Source organism: Microtus ochrogaster (genome assembly GCF_000317375.1).
Source record: "Microtus ochrogaster isolate Prairie Vole_2 chromosome 6 unlocalized genomic scaffold, MicOch1.0 chr6_random_2, whole genome shotgun sequence".
Lineage (NCBI taxonomy): Eukaryota > Metazoa > Chordata > Mammalia > Rodentia > Cricetidae > Microtus > Microtus ochrogaster.
In genome coordinates, this window is record NW_004949095.1 from 11,066,810 (window position 1) to 11,086,408 (window position 19,599).

General features: G+C 34.5%; 1 protein-coding gene across 4 annotated transcripts in view; it reads right to left on the reverse strand.

Annotated features, from left to right (window-relative positions):
- Positions 1 to 373: 373 nt before the first annotated feature.
- Suco (SUN domain containing ossification factor) overlaps positions 374 to 19,599 on the reverse strand; it is a 59,746-nt gene continuing 40,520 nt past the window's right edge. The window contains exons 18-25 of one of the 4 annotated variants that reach the window (XR_003378408.1): positions 15,647 to 16,804; positions 14,579 to 14,666; positions 12,017 to 12,121; positions 11,001 to 11,155; positions 10,465 to 10,556; positions 10,078 to 10,175; positions 3,894 to 3,949; positions 2,180 to 2,309 (exon numbers count right to left, since the gene is read on the reverse strand). Coding sequence is in view for 3 of the 4 variants with exons in the window: in XM_005363957.3 (XP_005364014.1) it covers positions 1,866 to 2,309; positions 3,894 to 3,949; positions 10,465 to 10,556; positions 11,001 to 11,155; positions 12,017 to 12,121; positions 14,579 to 14,666; positions 15,647 to 16,804 (2,098 nt within the window). In the remaining variant the exon portion in view is untranslated. Of the gene's footprint in view, positions 2,310 to 3,893; positions 3,950 to 10,077; positions 10,176 to 10,464; positions 10,557 to 11,000; positions 11,156 to 12,016; positions 12,122 to 14,578; positions 14,667 to 15,646; positions 16,805 to 19,599 lie in introns of all 4 variants that reach the window. The other 3 variants (XM_005363957.3, XM_026787604.1, XM_013352546.2) reach the window with 3 other exon arrangements.

Below are 19,599 nucleotides of genomic sequence, written 5' to 3' on the forward strand. Positions count from 1 at the left end.
TTTACAACCCTTGGATTTTGATTGCTGCTTTTTACCAGACACAAATCTGCTGCTGGCAATAATCTCCACTTATTAAAGATTTGGGTTATTGTTGTTTTCCCTCTTATGTGTAGTAATACTCTGAAAGAGAAAGAAAATGCAGAATAAAATTTTAATTCTCTGGCAGATAATGCATCTTATTATTAGAACCATAATTTTAGTGTTTGAAAAGGTGAACTATGATTATTAGGGAACATAATGTTTAAGTGAAAGTGTACATTATGGTTGCCTGAAATGTGAGCCTGAAAGATGGCAAACGAAAACAAAGACCAGCTTAAATCTGTGAGTGATAAATGTGTGCAACCTTTTAAAGGACAGAAGAGTCAATAATTAATAAAGACGAGTGTTCAGATTTATTTGGAAATTCACAGTTTCTAGTGGTACTACAGCTTTGTAGTTACATATTTAAAACCCTCTTCACAACAGTGTGACTTACCACTCTAGCTTGGCTCTCATCTGGATTTCTTTTCAAGGACCTGCTGTACCTTCAGGTCCTGTTGCTCTGAATAGCTAATTGTGCAGACGGGAGGGGGGGGAGTTCATCTCCTAAAACATACTGTTAACCTAAAGCAGCAACTTAAACAAAAATAGGCTTTAAATAAATCACATTACAAACAATACCAAGAAAGGTACTAGACAAATTTAAAAACAATTATTAACGAAAGTGCTCAATAAGTTATAACTTAATTTTACAACACAAAATGGTCAATTCTCTCAGAAACACATTTCACTTTCATTCATCTCTGTACAATCGCACATCAAGAAACCAATTTACTCAGACACTGCCAATTTCTTAAGGGAAAAAGGAACCAACAGAGACAGACGCTGACACCTCACACACATATATCTGCACATTGTAGCCAACAAAAGCAAACATCAAGGAATCATAATCCTGTTAGACTTAACCAGTTTAACTGAGTAAGGCCTGACACACTCACTGACTGCTTCTGTGACTATATACAATGGCAATGACTGGGTCATGGGAAACCTGGTCTTGGTGATGTGAACATCTGGAGGATTAGTGTTTGCTGTGAACATTTAGAATGCAATGTAAAAAAATCATCACAAGTAGTTAAGTGTGTTGAAAGGTGAATTTATAATAAATTTGTTTTCTGTTATCTGTCATTTCCAAGAAAATATTTTACCATTTCACTGAGTTAATAACTCAGGAAAACAAATAACCCAATTCAACTAAATTCAATGAAAGCAAGGATGAATCATCACCTTTTATGGAAAAGGATTTAAGAAAATTTCAGAAGGTGTTTATTTCCAGTGAGACTGCTGAGCAACTCTAAGTTGGCAAGTCTTTAGGATCTTTATGCAAATGACCCACACTGCTGAGCTTCAGGCACGGACCACCTTAAAGCCTTGTAGTGTTTGCAGCTTCAAAACCCTAATAAAGTTACAAAACAAATCAAATGACAAAAAAATCCTCCCTCCTCTTCCAGTGGCATTATAAATAGACAAAGGCACATAAATATGGGAAGGTGCAAGAAATAGGAACCAAGCTGAAGGAAGAGGTTTAGGCTTTCATTCCTATCCCACCCAAAGAACTGGGCTTCCAAATTAACTTTTGTCCCAGTAATTATCTGTGAAAAAACATCTTTATAAAATGTCTATCATCTTTATAAGGAGAGATCAGTCTTGTAAAACTGTAGTTCATCAGCCAAGATTGACACAATCCTGTTTCCTTTCTAAAAAGGCAAAAACCATAATTTTTTAATACTTTCCCCAATATTTTACCCCTCCCCTAAACCCTTCAAATACCACAGGCTGTTCTCCAAAGAACAACAAAAAAAGTCTTCAGTACAAATGTCCAGTTCCTTTTAGATATGTCCCGAGACTGCAGTAACACCAAATGCTCCTACTGTGATCTCCTTGTTTCCTTTGATTATGTCATGCAGGCTCGGCAATGATCCCGACTTAGTCTGTATAAGAGCTTTTATTAATTTTCCTTGGTCTTGGACTTTAGACCGCCTTCGTTTTAAAGCCCTCTTCTCAGTTTTTGTCTTTTGGGTCTGTCCATTGCACAGACTTGTACAAGCTGAAATGCCACAAAAATAGGACTCTTCTGACTGTGATGAAGTTTCTGAGCTTCCCTCAGATGGAGGGCCCTTGTAAGAAGAGTGATAAACTTCTCCCATATTAGAAAAATCTCTCTGGTTCGTAAAGGGCTTTCTTCCTTTTATGTCTCCATTGGCTATAGAGTGCAATGGATCTGCAGGCTTTATCGTCTCAATTTTTTCCATTTTGTACTTGCAACGTTTCTTCTATAACAGAAATAAAAGAAAGCACAGAAATTACTCCTTCTTATTAGATATGAGATATAAAAGAGGAAAGTACTACTGCCTATGAGAAGTAAGGCAGTGTTTTACACACACACACCACTCTTCTGTTGTGAACAGATGGAATCACTGACATCCCAGTTTGTAAATGCTACTTCAAAGTTCCAACAGCTTATAGTTACTTATGCATACAGAAGACTTAGAGACAACTGACATCTGAATACCTCTATGTGTCAGATGGTACACAAGTTACTCCCTTGTATATTTTATATGTTAACCTTGAAAGATTTGTTTCTGGCTCCTACATGAAAAAAATCAAGCTTTAGAGATGTGGCTCCCTGCCTAAGTTACAAAACAGAGTATCAAAGCCAGAATCAAACTGTAACCTACTTCGCACTAATTAGAAATTCTATTATCTATAGTCAATTATTGCTAATCAAATGTTATGTAATTTGAGAGGTTAAAAAGAAAATCAGGCTTTATAGCCAAGGTGGAAAAATCTCAAGACAGTAAAGATTGTCTACTATCTAATGAGACATCTAAGTAAACCAGTCTGAAACTTTTAAGATGGGGTTGTCAGCACCGATGGGCTGTTGAGAGGATTACAGAACAGTGCTTGCACTGTGCCTGGCATGCATCAGAAGCTCAGTAAATAATGACTTTCACCTAAGGATCACAGCACTTTTCTTCTCTAAATGGTTGAATAATAATAATTTAGGCATCACAGGCCTCTTAAACGTCTCATTCATGTATTCTTGATTTTTACTTTGTAATCTTTTAAAAATGAGAAAATACTTATTGATTCCTATAATGTAGAAAATAGGCTACAGTTTGATGACCTCTCTAGATATTATTTATACCATTATCACAACTGAAAATGAATGTATGGGAACTGAGAAGACAATTCCGTTAGTAAAGTACTTGTACAATAAGAATGAAACTCCTGGTTTGATCCCGAATACTGCATAAAATATGGTGATGCATGTCTGTAACTTAGCATAAGAACTCAAAGGTGCAGACAGAGAATCAGTCATTCTCAGGCACGTAGCAAGTTTGAGGCCATCCTGTGATACATAAAACTTTATCTTAAACAAACAAAACCAAGGGGAAAAAAAAGAAAGAAAATTAACATTATGGTTGAGTATGATGTCTCACTCACATCAACTATTCAGCCCTTGCAGGAGGGATAGAGGCAGGAGGACTGCAGTGAGGTGGGTGCCAGTCAGGGCTACATATTATAGTCCAAGAAAATACAGTGTGAGTGAGAACTTGTCTCAAAAAACAAAACAAAAAAAACAAAAAGCAGGGCCAGCAAGATGGCTTAGCAGGTAAAGTCACTGGTTGCTGATAACTCACAGGGTGGAGAACTGACTTTTCCAAGTTATTATCATCTGGCCTTCACACCTTAAATAAATGTAAAAACAACAAAATAGCCCAAAACAACTAAAAAGGAAAAATAAAAATTAAAATAAACATTATGCCAAGGAATAAATATTAACATTTTCAGTATCTGTCTTTTATTTACTAACACACAGCTTACAAAAGACTTCAAAAGAAAACGAGTATTACCTTTTTCTCTGGAGAGAACTTGAGGGGTTCTACGATGTACAAATCATTTGGGTCTACTGTAAGTAAGAAAGGGGGTGTAAAATGAAAAATGCATTATGCTATGACTAAACACCCAAAACAACATGAGTGATTATTTTATTAATGAAATGGATGACAGGTATCAGGACAGGATAACCATATTTCTAGGTTGAAAATTAGTAAGCCAGAATGGGCAAGGTGGGCTCTGAATTTGGTCAGTTATTTGAAGGCTGGTCATCAACCCTGAAGACAACCAACATTCAAGAATTTTCCATTTTATATTCCAAATTAACAGTCATCAATTGATACAGGAAGGGTCCCTTTCTTGAACGAGATCCATTCCCCACATGATGAAAACAATAGCATTACTGGGCAAGCCAATACAAAGCCTACAGGTAATTCCTAAAAGATGGAGTCAGAAAGATGCATTAATGATATACGTCAAGCATTTGGAATCACATATAGATGCCAATTAGAAGAATATAAAGAGAAATTTGGGAATGCTTTTTTCTAACCTTTTATAGTTCTGATTAAAATTATTAACTCTAAAATATAGTAACAGTTTGAACATGTAGTATATGAAAAACATTCTGACATGATGAGTACATTAGATGATTTATCTCTTTGTTTAAACAATTCTGTTACTCGGGACACTCCTATCCCTCCCTACAACAAACCTCTCATCAGAGCTATGGAACTTTAGCCCTATTCAACAACTCACAGTCTGACTCAGACTAACTTAGTAAACAGCAAATTTATCATTAAGTTACACATACTTGAAACATATTAATAACATGATCCAACGAGTGACAACTTGCATTATTATTCCTCAAAGACTCTTAAAAAAGTCATTAAAAACATCAAAGCATGCAAATATTCCTCTAAATAGCCATCCCTATCAAGCCAATAATCTCCAGTTACTTTTTAAAAACATCACAATGGCTTCCTCTAGGAATCCTGTTGTTAGACTGACTTCCACACTGTAAACAAATGTGGGGAGAAGAGGAAAAAAAGCAAAGCTAACACCACTGAATACCTGCCAAGGACACCACAACCTAATTCTTAGATTAGACCTACAAATAATTTTCAAAGTGGAAAAGCGCACAAAAATGAACAAGCACACAAAGACATAGTACACTGTAAGCAAGGGCCTATAAAAACAAATAAATGAAGATTTGCAAATATTTAGGATACCAAGATGACCACAGACTAAAGCCCATACCACCGTAAATGTGCCTGATTTCAAATGTGGGCTATAAAGACATTGTACTTAAATGTATCTAAATATTAAAAAGCTGGAAAGTATCTCAAGAAACACATACACACACATCAAGAAACTCAAACAAGGCTTTTTAACAAAACACAAAGATTTCTTGGAATAGACAATGTGGTAAATAAAATTTAAAACTCAATGGATGAATTTAGTAACAGATTAGATATAGCTTTAGACTGTGTAACTTAGAAAATGGATTAGGAAAAAAATAATCATGAAAAATGTATCATAAGGAAGCAAAAGGGGGCTGGATTATGAGCATGTACTACTCTTGTAGAGGACCTGAGTTTGGTTAAGCACCCATGTCAGAAGCTCACAGCTCTGGGGACCAACTGGCCTCCAAGGGCACTGCATCTGCAGTCATACAGCCACACATACTTCATTGTAAAATAAATCTTAAAAATAAAAATGACAAAATTTACAAAATAAAAAGAATACAGAGGGATGGATTAATACATTAATGAAATTGGAGACTTAAGACACTGAGGAATAAGTAATTATGTAGGGGGAAAAACCATAGCTGATAATTTTCCATTACTCAAAAAATATCTATGTAGAGATCTAAAGAGCTCAACAAATCTAACATAGGATTAAAGAAAAATTAAAATAGTAGTTTAAGGGGTGTGGTAGCAGGCAGACCTTATAGCCAGAACTACATAGAGACATCCAGTCTTTAAAAAGAAAAAAAAAAAGGAAAAGGTATTTCAGAGGGTTAGAGATCTAATGACAAATAAAATGAAATACGCAGGCAAATTTCAATAAACAATACGAAATTTAATGTCATGAGTTAGAATTAAGCAGAAAAACTAGAACTAATGTAAAACAAAACTGAGTATAATAAACAGGGACTTGCTTGTTAATAAATAAGATCATTATATTGGTTCAGAAAGAGGTAGAAATGCTCCTAAAGACAGGAAATACTTGTACCTTTCTGAAATGACTTATAAAGAACAATGACTGTGAACAATTTTCAACCTAAGTGTTATAATAGGGAACTAAATATCCACTGCACCCTAAGAAAAAGCCTCCTCACAATGATGATGATGGAGAGTACACTAAGCCACCACAACACCTAATGTTCTAAATGTGTGCTAATGCATGCTTAGAAAATGGTCACATTCTTGGAATTGTGATTTAACAGTACCAGAAAAATTCATCACCACAACTTAAGCTAAACACCCTAAACTACTCTTACAAAGAAAATTGCATACCCATGTAATTCTACTAATTAAAAAGGAAGCCTATGGTCTCTAACTATGGCATATCTCAACAGGATGAAAGAGAAGCTTATTAAGAAGATGAAAGAAAGAAAGAAAGAAAGAAAGAAAGAAAGAAAGAAAGAAAGAAAGAAAGAAAGAAAGAGAAGCAACACCTGAAACAGATGTGAAATTATGAAATTCTGTTTTTTGAGGAAAAAAATCAGATGTGGTTCTTATCTTGCTTATGCATTCTTCACAAGAGAAAAAACAGACCTTTGTAAGCAAAATTGAAGGAACCCACAGACCTGCTTTGCAAGAAATAGTAATAGTTTAGAATGAAATAATAAGAAAAACTCATTTCTTTCTCATCTTTACCTGGTTAACAGATAATTATGTTAAAATTAATACCAATATGATTTTGTGTGTGTGTGTGTAAGTATGTATATGTATAAATGGAATGAATGATAATAATGCAAGTGATAGGAGGCAGGATTTAGTATTACTTTGGAGTTATCACCATACCTGTGAAAGGGTATGGCTTTATTTGACAAGTGGAGGTGGGTTAGTTGTAAATGTATACTGTAAAGAAGCAATCATTAAAGTAACTCTATGAAGAATTATGCTGGATCTGCTAACAAAAAGAATCAGGCACAATGCTCAATTATAACCAAAAAGAGTAGAAATAATATAGAGGACAAAAACACAAAGAAACTTAAATGGAAAACAATAATATGGTAATGTTCTAACTAAGTCAAAACCATCTTTAAAATCAATGGTCTAAATAAACTGATTAACGGAGACTGCCAGTCAATCGGGTAATGAGATCCAACTATTACTACTAAAAAATACAATTTAAATACAAAATAAAGAGCAGCTACATTCATTTGAGACAAAGCAGAGTTTTGACCTTGAAATAAAAATTACATAATGATTCCAAGAAGACATACTGATCATAAGTGCATACACATTTAACAACAGGGCATCACAGAATGGAGGTATATAGTCTAGTGATTTTTGAGAAGGTTCTTAGACTACTGTCAGTGAGAAATGAATAATTTAGTCAGCAAATTGAGCAGAGGTTAAAGGACCCTTATGTCATACACAAAAATCAACACCAAGTGGAATAAAGACCTAAGCCTATAAACCTAAGGGAAAAAAAACATACAAGTTTTAGGGTTCAGGTCTTCATAAAGATTTCCTGGTTAGGACACTGACAATAAAAACAAAATGGATAGGATAAAAGCTATGTGCAGAAAGGGAGAAAATATTTTTGAATAATTTATGACACTTACATTTATATGCAAGTGTTTGTGTTTATATGTGTGTGTGTATATATATATGCACATATAATGAATTAGAGAAATGCTAATCAAACAACAGTAATATATCTCACATATATTAGAAAGCTATTATTAGAAAAAACCAAAAAAAATAACATATATGAGAATATGGAAACAATGGAACAGTATTGCTTGGGTAGAGTACAGTAACTATGGAAAGTATGGAGATTATCCAAAAAGAAATGAAAAATACTGTCACATGATCTAGCTATCCCATTGCAGTTATATATCCAGACAAACTGACAGTAGGATTGTCAAAGTGGTATTTGTACAGGCATGCTCATAGCAAGGAGCATTATTTAAAACAACAAAACCAGAAAGCTACAGTAATCCTCATCAGAAGACAAAAGGCTGATGAGATGGTAAAGAAAGGCACCCACACCAAGGCTGACAACCTGAGCTTGATTTCTAGGATCCACAAGGCCATGGCAGAGGAGAGAACTGACTCTCAAAGCTGTCCTCTGTCCTTCACATGTATGCATTCATGAGTGCAGACACTAATGAAACGGGGAAAAAATGGAAAGAAAACGTGGTATATACACAAAGCAGACAATTACTCAGCTTTATTTTTTTAAGCTTTCTAGTATTTTTGTTATTCAAAAAATAACAAATGAAGTAAAAGTAAGAATACTTTAGTATAGACTATTAACAAAATCATAATAATTTTTTTTTGGCTCTTTGGGCTGACGAGGGAGGGGGACTTGATTGGGGGTGGGGGAGGGAAATGGGAGGTGGTGGTGGGGAAGAGACAGAAATCTTTAATAAATAAATAAATAAATAAATAAATAAACTGAAAAAAATTATTCAGCTTTAAAAAGGAGATCTTATTACATACTACAACATGGATGTATCCTGAAGGTATGCTATATAAAATATACCATGTGCAGAAAAACCAAGACAGCACCATGAATATGGAGTATTTAAGTATTTAAATGAAAAGGAACATAAACTACAACAGTATTTAGGTCAGGTAGAGGGGACACTGAGTTATTTATAGACAACAGACACAATTTTCAGATTTCTAAGATAAAAATATTCTGAAGATCGGTTTCACAAAAATGTGAACTTATTACTGGATTTCATACTTAAAACATGGTTAAAATGATACATTTATGTTGTTGCTTAAAAAAAAAAACAATTTGACATGGTTCCTTCCTTCTAAGCTAAGAAGTGAAAATACGTACAAAATGGGAAAATTCAAGGCAGACTAAATAAATGCCCCAAGAGTTTTAACTGAAGAAAAATAAAGAAATGAATAACAGAATCAGGACTAAAGTCAGTTCCTTCCTGCCTATTGTCCTCAACTTTCTTTAGAAGCAAGGATACGTCAAGATTACATCACTGTTTAAAACAGAAGCAATTCTGTTATCAGGAACAAAGCATATTCTATTTGTCCTTAAATAATAAAATATATTAGTTCACTTAATGTGAAATAGGACTAGAACTGATGAAAACAAATTTATCTCCCAAATGCATGAATCTAGCTCAATTACAAAATGCATGCACACCAATCAGAATGACTACAAGACCCGAATTATGAAGTGATTTCTAGAATGTGGAACAGCTGAAGAAGCTGGGAAGAAGTCATTCAAAGCTGATGGGACATCATCCATAGAACACTCAGAAACCCATGTGTTGATATTTACTAAAGCTGACACACAGTCTATGATCCAGCACTCCTACTTCCATTTCTGCTGGCAGATGCATGTATGTGTTGACTTAAAGACATGTAATAATCTCAAAATGAAAACAGTCCAAAGGTAAATGTGTTAATGGGCAGCATCTGTACAGTGGAATGCTGTACTAGAATTAGAATGAATGAACTATATTAGACAGTATGGTGACTCACAACAATTAGGTGGTAAAATACTGGCTATACTGGGAGGGGAAAATGCACAAAGTATTTTAGAGGTGTTAAGAATACACTCCATTTTTTAATTAGGATGTGGATTACACAGGCATACTGAGTTTGTAAAAATTATCTAAGCTTGCACATGGAGTGGATTAAGTATAGAAAGCTTACACTAATCAGGCTCAGGAGTGATTATTTGCAAGACATAACAATGGAAACATTCTGATCAATAACTAAAATCCTAAGGAAAGGGAGAACAGCTGTTATTCAGAAAGCACCCCTAAATAAAATATATAAATAACTGGTTATTTTACCTTTTCTATATGGATAAATTGTTAAGTTTCTTAAGTACTAGTTACAAAGAAAATAAAACAGAAAAATAATTATTCAGTATTCATCTGTTCACCCAAATGTTAGCATGTCTTGAATGAAACCCAATTATAAACTCTGGGACAATGAAAGTGCCTCAAAAGTCCTAAACTAGAGACAAAAAGGGTCCTACCTGCACAAGAAGAGGAGGCAGAAAAGCACAGGATGCTATGGGAGCACATTGAGCATTCAGGTTTTCCATAGCTGCTGAACTTTCTCAAACATCCCTTTCTAAAAAGAAATACTTCTAAACAGGAGCATGTGCAAATAAAACTACTCATTGCTACTTAAAACTAAGTCCCCCTCCCACCTTTTGGGCTTGCAAAGGAACAAAGAGGTTTAAAGTATGAAAATGATAGAGTGGCTTTGACTAGCACAAACACAAAGATAACTCTGATTCAGTTTTTGATTGCAGATGGTCACAAACACAGCAGGTACATTATATACATGCCAGAAGCCAGTTTCATACTACATAGATATACACATAATAAACACATATATCATAGTCACAGAAATCTACCTTCTTTGCTAGTAAACTGCAGAGACTTCGATCTGATGAGGGGAAACGATGTTCTTCTTTTCAAATTCATGTCATCATAGGAAGAGAAACACCTAATAGATTAAGAAAACATTGCATACAATGAGTATATGATCTCTAACTTACTGTATAGCCCATTTAAATGGAGGATTCTGAGAACTGCATAACACATGGAACAAGCCTAAATTAACACACCAGACACTGCTAATGTGAGTAGAACATGTCTGTAAAGTTGTATCTTACAATGTGGATTCTCTTCCATCTCTGAAGCCCACATCCAAATACCCTTCTCAACTAAAATGACTCAAAGGTTTCATGCATTTATTATTAGTTTCTCTCGATTATTCGATGAAGTTATCTCCAAATATAATTATAGTGACCCTCTTGCTACCAGGATGTTTTTAATACTCTGATTTCAAGAAGGAATTACTTCATGTCCTTTTATCTTCTCAGCATTTCTTTGGGGAAAAGAAAAAGGGATTAAAGAAGAAAATTGTGATCTATGATGCTAACCTTACCTTTTAGGGCTTGGATACTGATTACTTTTTGGGAGTTTTGAAATGTAATCTCCATCAAAATGAGAAGTGTTTCGACAACGTTGCATACAGAGCATCAGTCCCAAGACAACACATAAAAGCAAAGACATAACAAGGTAACTCTGTCGATCTGAAACCTAAAAAGATAAACAAAAACAATTATAATAAAGTACTTTAAAGGATATACAATGGAATCTAAAATTCAGAGAATGAGTAATTTTAAATAGTCAATTTACTCCTAAACCATAATACAGAGCATGCTGCCTAAGAACAAACCATTGGACGTTTGTTCTTGCTGTTTCTTCCCATCTAATGAACACCACAATGCTTTGTTAACATGTAGTTTCTTTCCATTTGTATTCCCTTCGTCAGGGATAAGCATGCTAACACGTAGCCTTTCCCACTATATATAACTCAGTTATTAAACCCCTCAGATTCAACCTCAATTCCTTAACTTTACATACTTAATACTTCATTAAGGCTCACTTTTCTATCTTTTAAATATATACTTAAGTCAACTAACCTTATACTATTTTGTACTTCTAAAATCCTGGTCCAAGTTAACTTCATCTAAGTTACTGCAATTCCCTTCTAATAAGCTCCTTTCCTGTTTCTGTTCTTGTCCGTAAACAGACCATTTTCAACAGGGCACCAAATGAGAATTTTTCAACACGTTAAGCATTACTGAGAAGAAATGATTTCCAATGCCCAGAATAAAAATTAACTGAATTGTTCTTTTTTTCAATAGACCTAACAGAATTAACATACCTGCCTTATAAGTAAAACCAAATAATGAAAGTCATGTTTTACAAAAGACTATCATAGTATAGTTCCCAGACAGTAAAGTAATGCATTTTGGTGCTTTGAAAAAGTTCTATGTAAGTAACAGTTTTGTTTGGTTCAAGCTTTGAACTATCATGTTCATGTTTATAAGCTTGCCCCTCTGACAACCTTCCTAGGAGCACAGTGTCTTACAAGAGAGGCAGTTGAACAATTACCTCCCGTTTTAATTCTGCTACAGTTGCTGATAAGTTTGAAACAAGCTGTGTCATGTTCGTCAGTTGTGCCTGTAGCAAATGGATGGCTTCAGTTTGTCGCTGATCCTGTAACAAAAGATTATCATTTTTCTTTATATTTCATCTGTACATTAACCACATTATAGTAAAATGTATAATTTGGAAAAACCACTAAGTTCTTTTAAAATGTAGTTTTACAAAGATCTTAATGGGTAAACACAAACTTTGATGGAAAGTTTTAAAAAAATATAAAACCCTTAAGAATCTTAGGTAACCCAGACCCAGAAAGACAATTATCATATGTACTCACTTATAGGTGGTTTTTAAACATAAAGCAAAGAAAACCAGCCTACAAATCACAATCCCAGAGAACTTAGACAACAATGAGGACACTAAGAGACTTACATAGATCTAATCTACATGGGAAGTAGGAAAAGACAAGATCTCCAGAGTAAATTGGGAGCATGGGGACCTTGGGGGAGGATTGAAGGGGGGAGGGCAGAGGCAAGGAGGGGAGCAAAGAAAAATACAGAGCTCAATAAAAATCAATTAAAAAAAAACCAAACCAAAACAAAACAAATAAAGAATCTTAGGTTGTGGTCTAGCTTCCCTTCAAAAAGAATTACTTTGTCACTCTCAGGATGTAAAATACCATCTAACAGAAGGTAATGAATTACTGTGCAAATTAATGTTGTTTCCACAGGTATAAACTAGTGGATCACCAGTCTCATACCTGCTACTCTCACTAAGTGTTTTTAAAAGTAAAACAGTCAGTAAAAAAAATGCTCAAACTAACTTTTTTTTTTAATAAAAATTGTTCCTTTCGCAGCAAAATACAATCAACCAAGGATGTCATACCTATGAGTGGTCATCTAATTGATGCTATACTCCTACAGATGAAAATAAGGTCAAAGCCACCTCTCTGTATTCATTCAGAAGCTTTTTACAATCAGTATGTCTTTATTTAAATTATCATTCTCATGCATACTGTATACTAGACAAATGGTACTAGAATTTCAAACCTATTAATGAATCTAGAAAGGAAGGAAGGGAGGGAGTGAGGGAGGGAGGGACGGAGGGAGGGAAGAAGTAAGTCCAGGAAATTGAAAACTCAAACACAAGACCTCATAGAAACTACATAACCATTTTTTTATTCTAGACCTATGATTTTCAATTTGATTAAAAAAGTTTTTAAGTGTTAACTGTGTGTGAGGAAAGAGGGGTATATAAAACTATCAAAAGGGTTCGTTTCTACAAACCTTTGATTCTTTCCAGTATAGTTTACCTTCTTAAAATACTATAAGTGATTTATTAAACCACTCCTTTTGAAAACTCAACATACGCAGATTAGCCTGAGATAGTTACAAATGCCTAAAGACAAGTCTAAACTGGTTAACACTTCTAATCAACCTACTTGCTAAGATTAAAAGTACTTATACAGGTCTTTGAGACATATGATACAGTTACTATTTATAAAGAAAGAGAAAATAAAGGCGTTATCAGATTAAAACTCAATATAATATTTGTTGGTTGTGATATACACATAATACTGAAATTTTTCTCCCTAAGACAGAGGTGCAAAGTTATCACCAGTCATACTGTTATCACTATCTACATTGGGTCAAGAGATAAATACATAAAAAAGATGGAAGAATCAAAAAAAGAAATAAAGCTGTTCTTTTCTGTAATGAACCAGAGTACTACAGAGAACAACCACAAAAACATTTCTGCAGTTTTTAGAAAGTTGCAGAAAGGTTGTATACACAAAATGAATTCAATGTTCAAAAAAATGTTTTCCTAGATGAATAGCTAGATACCTTCCAAAGCATGACATCATATACAGCTACGAGGAAAATGTGAATAAGTTACTTTTGCTACTTACATCCTACCAAAGTCAGTGAGTATCTACTTCAAAAGCAACATGTAAATCAGAAGAACCATTATGGAGAATAGTATGAAATTACTCAAAATGTTAAAACAGACTTTCGATATCACCTAGTAATACACTGCTGGGTATGTAGCCAAAGGAAATAAAACAATTTCCAGCATTTATGGCAGAATTATTTATAACAGATAAAATATGTCATTAACTCAAGTTGACTTCCTGTGAATAAAAAGACAAAAAACACTGGTATATTTACACAATGGAATACTATTCAGTTATAAAATATCATTGCTTGTAGAAATGTGGATCAATATGGAGGCTATTACTTCAAGTGAAATGAACCACACACAGAAAGACATGTGCCATATATTCTTACTCATCTGTGCAAACTATTTAGTAAATCTACATAGGCAGGAAAGTGAAAAGATGAAAAGATGTTCAATAAAGGGCACAATAGAGTAGGAGAATTTCTCCTATAGCACAGTGGAAAACTACTGGTTAAAATAATTTATGATACATTTGAAACTAGAGAATACTGACCTATTAACCTGATTATCTATTACACTGTACATGCAAAATAATTACGATACACTCCACAAAGTTGTATGCATATCAGATTACATTCTAAAAAATAAATATACAATAACGAAGAAACCAACCTGTTCTTCTGCTATTCTTGAAGTATTCTGAAGCTTTACTATTGTTTTATTGAAAGCTTTCTGCATTTCTTCCATTTGTTTTCGGTACCTACAGAGTAAAAATTCCTTTAAATTCACTTATCATTAAGTACTGGAAAAATAATTCTGATTTTGAGATTGGACAATTCACTTTTCTTAAAATGACTTGTTCAGGACTGTGAAACACAGTAACACATACAAAAGGTACTAACCAATAGATCCTGAACATCAAGTCTATTCTCATTGCTATAAAAATTAGTATGATTCCTTTGGGATGAAGTACAGTGAGGAAAGACCAGGAACAAATATCTTTTCTCATATTTTACTGACATCTCATTAGTAGCATTTCAAATTAAGAGGGATAAGAAAAAGTGGTATGTCGAGAACTCTAGATATTTGGTGCCCAAGTGATGGCAAATGAAAGGGAAAGAAATTCTAGGACAGATATTGGACATTTACGGAATATGAAACAGAATACAGGTATAAAGACAAGAAGATTGTGCCTGGAGTCTTAATCACTGTGTAAGTGCACTGACACTAAGGAATAAAGGATATAAATTATGACAAAGGAACTGATTTTGTGATCTGCATAAAAGATGTATTGATTGTAAATGCTGCGTATTTTGTCTGCATATATGAATGCTGAAATCTTGTTTGATTTTTCCTTATCTTTATACATCTAAACTCTTAAATATCTGACCCAGACATACTACAAACCCTTTAAGGTACTTTTCCCATGTTCTCTCTGGCAATCGGTAAAAACTGCTAAAGTCAAGCAACAGAAGGAAAAAGTGATGCTGAATACACTAGCACACACCTACAGTCGCAGTTAATCAAGAGGTTGATAAGATCACATAAGTCTAAGAACTCAAGACTAATCTCAGTGACACAGTAAGAACACAAAGCTTTGAACACCATCCAAGTGGCTTGTCCTCTTTTTCCAGTTAAAATCATCCTTATTACATTACCATAAAAATGTCTTTGTAGATCTTATTCAGCTACCAAACTTACCGTGTGAAATGGGTTGTGCTCATGTATAAGAAAGCTTACCTTTGACTAAGCTCCTCCAGATAGCGACCACTGAGAGACATGTTAACTTCTAAGGCTTTAATACGATTATTAAGTCTCATAAACACTGACTCCTTCTGATTTGATCCATGTACGAGATTCCCATTACCATATCCCAGATCTGTAGAATTTTGTAATTCAGCATAGAAATCTGTAGCTGTCCTTTGTAACCCTCTTAAAAGGGCATCTTCTGGAGATTGATCATCCTCTTTTCCTTCAGGCAATGAAGGGTCCATAACCGGAGTCACTATTTGCTTTGGTATATCAGCTGTACTCATTTTGGCTTCCCCGTCTTCAGTGTCTGGCACAGTGCCTGTGCTTATAGGTAGCGGTATTGTTTCAGAGACCCTGATGACAACTTCTGTGGAGGATATGTCTTCTTTCACAGTACTGTCCACTACCTCATTAACTTTATTTGTTTCATAAATAACAGAAGGCTTCTCTACAGAACTAAAGCTCTCAGGCTTTTTTTCCGTTTCATCATCAAACTCAACAGAGCTCTCTTGGGGCATTACTTGTAATGGTGTATGTCCTCCCTCATATTTAACAGACTCAGATCCTTCTACTTTAGACAGTGAATTGATTTCTGGAGTAATATCTAAGAGAAGAGACTGAGAAAGAGTTTGAGGATGGCTTGGTTCAATTTCAATTGCATCCACTGTGTGATTTATCAAATCACTTTGGTGCACACTACTTAAGTCATCAAGAACAACAGTTTCAGCTTCTCTTTCCATGTTCTCATTGTCCACATCTCCACTGGAAGGCTGCAATACTGAAACCTCTACTGACTCGACTGGAAGTAGTAACGATGGCTGAACTGGCACAAAATCTTTTCCTTTACTCATAACAGTTCTGCTGCGTTGTCGATAAAGAGCAATTCTAAATGAGCACCATTTATAAATGTACTCCGAAAAACTAGAAATGCAACAAATTGACGTCAGTTCACTACAAAGTATTTGTGTCTCAGATTCAAACCAGGATGATGACTCATCCTCTTGTTCCCCGCTGCCCAAAAGGGTCACCGTGGATGGACTTGCTTCCTCTTCCTCCTCCTGAACCAGCTGAACAATAGGACTCTCTTTTGGAGTATCTGAGGTTGATGGTTCTGTGTCCTGTGTATGGACTTCATTGGTTACATATCTAGAAACACATAGATATAATTACATATCACTTAGAAATCTAATGTTAAAATAAGCTTAAGGAAAATGTCTTAGCACGACATAAAGACTGGGATTACAGAAGTAATGGTGAGTACAAAGTTGTACTGAGCTTTCCCTATAAAATATTTTTTCATTATATTTAAAAAAAATGTATATGTCAGAAATGGCAACACAAAATCCACTTACCATGTAACCAGGTAGCTCAAACCACTGTATTTAACCACATCAAATTTGCTTCCTTTTAATGTTTGACTCTAAATAAGTGAATTAATTCTCTTGCCTGCAGGTACAGTGTGCCTTTCCATAACAGACTTACTCTTTACATGCCTTACCACCACTCTTTATAGACTAGAAATTAAGATGCTCAAGAGCTAGAACTAGAATCCAGGATTTTAATATCATCTGTAGAAGGTAGCTCAAATTCTCAATGACATTTCTGTAGGCTTTGGGGATCCCCCCCGTCCCCTCCCCACACACAGAAGACTGCCTGCTTTTAAGGAAATACAATCTTATCATCTGAGTTAGTTTTCTTACTAAAAGACAAATATATGACCACTTTAATAAAAAGTCTTGGCTCATAAAAACCAACAATGTCATTAAGCCTGCCTCACCATTGTCTCTAGAGTAGGCCTGTGTGGTTGGGCCTAGCAGGGTGGAGTAATAGTAGAAAGTTACAGTGCCCATGGTTGTGTCTGAGACAAAGATGATTTCTGAGTACAATCTTAAAGAACAAATGAAAAACCTGAAGAACTCAGGTAACATCAATACCAAAATTAAATTATCTTTACATGCAAAATCTCCTACTTAAAAAATTACTACCAGTTAATGTTTCCAAGTACAGACTTCTGTCACCACAATTACAAAAGCAAAGACAAAGAGCATTTAAGGAGACTTTCATTTTTGCTGAGAGCAAAATACTAACCAGTTAAGATAAAACAATTAGGTTATGCTTCTCTAAACAGAAAGAGCTATCTATAGCCATCTAGATCCATTTAGTACCAAATTGTATTTCTTACATATTCAAGGGCACATCATCTATTAGTTACTGAACAAACTATGACAGTAAAAAGGAGTAATCTGGAGAGAGGGAGGAGAAAATGTTTAGCTATATATTGTTGTACATACTCTAGTCTGTTACAATTAAAAAAGCCTTAAGCATAGGAAAAGAAAATAACAGCTTTCCATAACTTTTAGTAATATTGTGTATGGAGTCCTGCCTTTTTTCTTATCTCACCAAGTGACTACTCTAAATCATTTTTAAAAATTAGAGTAAACAAATGAAGAAATTTTACTATGCAATGATATATAATAAAAGTCAATGTGGTAGCTTTTACCTATAAATCCAGTACTTGAGAGAAAGAACAAAGAGGATCACAAGTTTGGGGCCAGGCTGAACTACATAAGGAGATGATGTTTGTCTCAACAATATCCCCTTTCAAATATTCATGATTGCATGTGTACACACACACACACACACACACACATATAAATAATTTGTTTAATTTGTTAAAAACAGTGAGCTAATTCGGGCGGTGGTGGCACGCAACTTTAATCCCAGTACCCGGGAGACAGAGGCAAGCAGATCTCTGTGAGTTCGATGCCAGTCTGGTCTATAAGAGTTAGTTTCCAGGACAGGCTCCAAAGCAACAGAGAAACCCTGTCCTGAAAAACCAAAAACTGAAGAAGCCTAGTTATAAAATCAAAAACTGCAATTATACCCCCAGATAATAAGAAATACTATGAATGTCTCTATCACTAATACATATTTTAGGACTTTTTAAGAATAAATAACACATATGCTTTATTTTTCACTCCAATCACCTAATAAATGTTTTCAGCCACTTTCAGAATATAAATATCTCACTCTGTTCTTCAAAGCACAAAATCGTTTTTTAAATAATTTATTTAATTTTGTGCACATTGGTGTGATGGTGTCAGATTCCCTGGAACTGAGTTACAGACAGTTGTGAACTGCCATGTAGGTGCTGGGAATGTTTGAACCCAGGTCATCAGGAAGAGCAGCCAGTGCTTTTAACCACTGAGCCATCTTGTCAGCCCCACAAAATCATTTTTTAATTATCATGCTGTTTGGGTATTACAGTTCAAAGCATACACATTGCAATTCTGATTTTCTACTATTGTGAAATAGTTCAAATTTATATACGCCCCTCTAATAGAGTTCTTGAGAAAAAAAGATTTTCAGATTTTACACAATAACCACAACTCAACAGCCAAATAACTAAATTTATTGTCTACTATAAATAATATGTACCTACAAATAATATGTACCTATACTGTCTTTGGTAAGAAAGCCCCTCAAATGAAGATACTTTATGTTACCTATATACACAACACTGCCCAAAGTGTTCCACTGGAAAAAAAAAAAAACCAACATACAAATCAGTTTGAGAAAGGGAACAACTTAATTTGCTGGGTGACAAATGTAATTCAAGAACCAGTACTGCTCTAGATATTTTGGCTACCCTAGGGATATCATATATACAATGTTTTCAAAATTAATTAAAAACACAAGTCTTTGAAATCTATTCTCAAGCCTAGAACAATCACCTTCAGTAAAGAAATATTTTTCTTAAAAAAAGATTCAATGTGTGAAAATAATACATAATACCAAAACAACCAATGTGTGCTGTGGAATGCAGTGCTATTTTTTAATACACAAATACAGGAATGAAAAGAAGTAACTGAAGTTCTAAGTAGCTGTAGGGATTATCGTCTTACGACTCAGGCTCTCATAGATGACTGCATATATATATA